We start from the raw sequence: 5077 nt of genomic DNA, 5'->3' as shown, positions 1-5077 counted from the left end.
CGCAAACGGGCCGGGCACACGCGCGCGCACACACACCCCCGCTCGGCTGGCTGACGCCACACGCTCACGCCGGACGCGGGGAATAACGAACCAATCGGCCGGCGCGACGCGCCCCCCTCCCTGTGCCGGTTTTGCCCCTCGAGAACCCCAACAATGCCATGGCCCTGCCACCCCGCGCTAACTGACAAGATACCTTGGACCATATAATCGCACGCCCGCCCGTCCATCCCATCCGCCATTCGATCCCATCCCCGAGATAGATTCTGGTCTGGTCCAGTGTGTGTAAGCTTCTCCCTTCTTCTGATCGTGTGTGTGTTAGAGAGCTTGGGTGGTTGCACGTACGAGGTACGTGCGTGTCGATCGGGTGGTCGATCATGGCGATGGCGCAGGGGCAGGGGCAGGGGGCGGCGACGTCGCTGCCGCCGGGGTTCCGGTTCCACCCGACGGACGAGGAGCTCATCCTGCACTACCTTCGCAACCGCGCCGCCGCCGCGCCGTGCCCGGTCTCCATCATCGCCGACGTAGACATCTACAAGTTCGATCCATGGGACCTCCCTTGTAAGTTCTCAACCAATCAACTGATCACCGCTGTATGTAGTCCCTGCTCTGCTTACCATGGTTCGGTTCTGATAATGAATGGAACTGCAGCCCAGGCGGTGTACGGCGACTGCGAGTGGTACTTCTTCAGCCCGCGGGATCGCAAGTACCCCAACGGCATCCGCCCCAACCGCGCCGCCGGCTCCGGCTACTGGAAGGCCACCGGCACCGACAAGCCCATCCACGACCCCGCCACCGGCCAGGGCGTCGGCGTCAAGAAGGCGCTCGTCTTCTACAAGGGCCGCCCGCCCAAGGGCACCAAGACTGCCTGGATCATGCACGAGTACCGCCTCGCCGCCGACCCCCTCACCACCGCCGTCAACACCTACAAGCCCATCAAGTTCCGCAACGTCTCCATGAGGGTACGCCCATCCCACTTGCTGTGATTAGTTAGTCGATCAGGCATGAACTGTCGCGCTCGATCGTTTAGTTACCGGCGCCGGCCATGTCCGTGTGCAACAGTGTCACGCGGCTGGCATGCATGCTATCCTGATCTTCTCGCCCCGGCCCATGCTTTTGCTTTGTTGCACGGTTGCACCGGCCGTGCCGTTGCAGCGTTGATCGGTTATGCATCCATCTTAAGTTATTGATTGACTAAATTGCCCTCTAACCTGAGTACTTGCTAACATCACATCACATCAAGTAGTACGTGAATGATACTGTACCTTGCAAGTAAAACGAGAGATGCTTAATTTGATGTCTACTGCTTTGATTGGAGGAGAAATTAGCTTCGCGATTGATTCGTAGCAGCTAGCTAGTGGCAGCCATTGATTCGTCAAGTTCAGTAGCTTTCGACAAGGATAGGCATGGCGGTACCGGCACATCTACGTGTATGATATTGATGTGTGGTTCACATGTGTGCAGTTGGATGACTGGGTGCTATGCCGGATCTACAAGAAGACCGGCCTGGCGTCGCCGATGGTGCCGCCGCTGTCCGACTACGACCACATGGCCGACCACGACGACCTCTCCGGCGGCGGCAGCACCTTCGACGACGCCGCCTGCAGCTTCTACGCGCACTCCAGCAGCAGCAGCAGCGCCAGCAGAACCATGATCACGCAGCAGCCGCCGCACGCCGGGGGACTCCCCACGATCCCGTCCTTCTCCGAGCTCTTCGACGACTACTCGCTCGCGCAGATCCTCGACGCCGAGGCCGAGCACGGCGCCACCCACCACCTCGCCGTCCACCCTTCCCTGAACATGCTCCTCCCCGTCGGCGACAACGCGCACGGAGTACAGCCGTCGTACTACGCGCCGTCGTCGTCGCCGGACGCCAGCGGCGGGAGCGCGGGGAAACGCAAGGCCGCGAGCCCGGAAGAGTCATCGGCCAAGAGGCTTAACGGGTCGTGCTTCGACGCGCCGCCGCAGTCGGCGAACAGCTGGCAGGGGGCGGCGTCGGTGCTGGGCGGCCTCGGTCATCAGATGCTTCCTCAGTTCTAAGCTGTAATTAAATTTAACTTAAATCGGTCGTGTAAGCGCGCGCGGCGACATGAAACAATCTTAGGCTTCAAAAAAGAAGCATGAAACAATCTTGTACTAGTACATGCCAATAGGCTATCAAGAATTCAAGATAGATAATACTGTGGTGTAGAATTAATTATTCTATTATTGAACAAGCAGACATGTACATAATTTTTTTTGTCTCCCGTGTATTCATTTTTCCAGGTAAATAGTGCAGAGGTACTACAACCTCTCACTGAAGGAGAGGCGGCAAAAGCCTATGTTATCTTTTTTTTTGGTACGTATAATGATTGTATGTTGTGAAACTTTGTTGGTCCCTTTTTGGTTTATGGTTTCAATGCAAGTGTTGTTTATGGTTTCTTTTTTGTGTTTGTAACGATGATCTTACAATGTTGTAAGGGGCGTCGCAAATGATAGAAATCACATGGCCCTGTCCATATGCAGACGTGACGATCTCGGTTGACACGGATGAGAAGAAATATCATATATGTTATGTTGTTGCCGTCAAGAAAACAAGAGGGTAGGGGGTATCTCCTGTTTAGTGCTTACGAGATGAAGTTAGTGGAGGTGTATATGGGGTATTATGTATAAATCACCGTACCGATCGATGTTTTTCAAGTAGGTTTGATTACCCCGGGGAGCACGATATAATCCTAGCCCCGCCCGGTTATTGTCCATTCGGATACATCACCGCTGCCGGCTCTGAGACTCCCCCACCTCTCCTGCCTTTCCCTCCATCCCGCCTCTTCCTGCGATTGGAACCAGCATAGCTAGTGTGTGTGGAATGGGCTCGTGAGGTGAGGCTCCCATTTAAACTGTGGGGATGGCTCGAGTCGGAGACGGGGGACACCTATAGGATGATAATGTAGCAGTTCACGTGGCTTTCCCCGGGGATGCCCTTTGGGTGGATGCCAAGGGTGACCGTTGCAGCGAGGACCTCATTTGCGCAAGTGATTTGTTGGGATGCGACGACGGAGAAGGCCCGTTTGATTCCGCTCCCCGAAGGTCCCCCAACCACGACGAGTCTGAAGTCGAAGTTACTTAGTGAGCGCTCATTGGTGATTATACAATACGTGTTCAAGGAGGGTGCTAAAGTAATGCCATTTTGGAAGCGCCTCGTTGAACCGAATCTGCTGGCTGATGAGCACCTCGAGGCATGGATCTAACATATAAAAGCTGCTAAAGTACCCGCCCATCCAGCGCCATCGCGGATTCAGATTCATCCTGCCCGCAAGGTTCGCCTCGCTGGCCCTGGTAAATGTACTTTCCGTCGCGCTGGTAAAGATCGGGTCGCTCGTTATTTTGTACGCCACGTGATCGAGGTAGGAGCAGCTGACGGGTGGGCTAGGCTTGCGCGCGGGCCAGGCTCGCAGCGACAGGGTCGATGCGCGCTTCTGTCGACGAAAAGGAGAGGCGGGTCGCTCGTGGGCTAGGCCCAGTGCGGATGGATCGAGCTGCGAGGTGAAAACACCACCAATCCCGTGCGTCTTCGAGCAGCCAATCCAGCCCCGCTCCCCTCCCTCTCCATGGCGCCGCCGCCTCCTCCCCTTCTGCCCTGCTCTCCACCGCGCTGCCGCCTCCTCCCTTATGCTCCCCACCGCGCCGCCTCTTCCTCCCCTTCACTGTTCTCTCCAGCGGCGGCAAAGATCTGGCGGCAAAGGGAGACGACGAGGGCGCTCGATCCGATCTGCTGAAGACAAGGAAGGAGAGGAGGGAGAAAGAGAGAGGAAAGAGGAGAGGGAGGTGTGGTGGCGGATGAGAGAGGGTCACCGGAAGGAGCGTGACGACCTGCAGGCAAAGGGCGGCGGCGGCGCCGCTCGATTTGATCTGCGGGAGAGAGAAGATGAGAGGGGGAGGGAGAGGGAGAGAGAGAAGGAAGGAGAGGAGAGGAGAGAGAAAGAGAGAGGAGAAAGGAGAGGAGGGGGGCGACGGCGGTCGGGAGAGGATCACCGGAAGGAGTGCCGCCGGCTCATCGTCTTTCATACCTACCCATGCAGGTTCGTCCTCTTTCCTTTATGTACTCCCCTTTTTTGATTAGTGAAGCCGCAACTAAATGTTCCTCTATCTATCCCCTGTCCTCACTGGCTTCTTTTCATCCCTTTGTCTCATGGATGAAGCTGCCGGCTGCAGGGGTGTTGCAAGGAGTTAGAGGTCGTGCGCTGGCCGGAGCAGCAGGAGCAAGGATATGGCCGCCTCTCTTCTCTGCCACGGTTCCCTCCTCTTCCTTCAGCTCTCGAGATGTCGACCTGCAGGTTAAGGTGCTTGTGTCTCAACCATCTTCCTCCCTGTATCCTCACATTTTTAATTTCTGATTCGTGTGTCACCATAAGGCTAGAGTTTGTTCGTGTGTTGTTTATGCTCGGGTTTTATCTCCACAAAAGATGGCCCACACTACTTTAGAAGGAACTGCTGCTGTCCAATTTAGTGTTATGTTTTCTAGCTCAAGCATTGTTTCAGTTTCTATGGCCCAGGCTCCAAGTGAGATTAATTCTTTCATTTTGTTTGTGCTAATGTGAGTGATTTATTTCTCATAGAAACAAAATTCCGATTGATGTACTGACAAATGTGTATGGCATACTATTTTTAGGCAAACCATTGTTTGACAACAAATATGCGGAGGCGTTTTTATGAATGTGCATTTCACCTGAATCTGGAGAGCTATTTTATCTGTCGCGGACATTTTTGGTGGAATTCAATGCTTTAGCAGGTATTCTTGGCCTCTATATTTCCCTATCATGTGTATTTAACAAGTATTCAGTGATTCTCGATTTTTCCTTTTTAATCTATGAATGTAATTCTTAATGTGATGGTAAATGTATTATACATTTTTTGTCGAGCAAATATTGATTCATGCCATGCATGTTATGGGCGGGTTTAAAAAAAGCCATCCTGGTTGTAGTGTGAAAGCTTTAATCAAAGTTGTTTTAGTTACCCAGCCTTCTATTTTGATTGCTTTTGTATGATTCTTGAAAACAGAGTGTGGGTTGTGTTTATCAATAATATGCTTCAGATGTCAGTT

The 5077-nt window shown here is 53.7% G+C and overlaps 1 protein-coding gene and 1 long non-coding RNA gene across 2 annotated transcripts in view; both read left to right on the top strand.

The window, feature by feature from the left end:
- The first annotated feature begins 243 nt into the window (after positions 1-243).
- Positions 244-2236, top strand: LOC119353245 (protein ATAF2-like). Its single transcript, XM_037619838.1, has 3 exons — positions 244-558; positions 649-959; positions 1462-2236. The coding sequence occupies exons 1-3, from the start codon at positions 375-377 to the stop codon at positions 2035-2037; spliced, it is 1071 nt and encodes a 356-aa protein (XP_037475735.1). The 5' UTR covers positions 244-374; the 3' UTR covers positions 2038-2236.
- A 1357-nt stretch (positions 2237-3593) lies between these two features.
- Positions 3594-5077, top strand: part of LOC119353243 — a 9923-nt gene continuing 8439 nt past the window's right edge. The window contains exons 1-3 of the long non-coding RNA XR_005170365.1: positions 3594-4055; positions 4176-4316; positions 4646-4765. This is a non-coding gene — a long non-coding RNA (uncharacterized LOC119353243). The remainder of the gene's footprint in view (positions 4056-4175; positions 4317-4645; positions 4766-5077) is intronic.

This window comes from Triticum dicoccoides, chromosome 2A (genome assembly GCF_002162155.2).
Source record: "Triticum dicoccoides isolate Atlit2015 ecotype Zavitan chromosome 2A, WEW_v2.0, whole genome shotgun sequence".
NCBI lineage: Eukaryota > Viridiplantae > Streptophyta > Magnoliopsida > Poales > Poaceae > Triticum > Triticum dicoccoides.
Note: the sequence above shows the minus strand (reverse complement) of the source record. Positions and strands in the feature narration are given on the sequence as shown.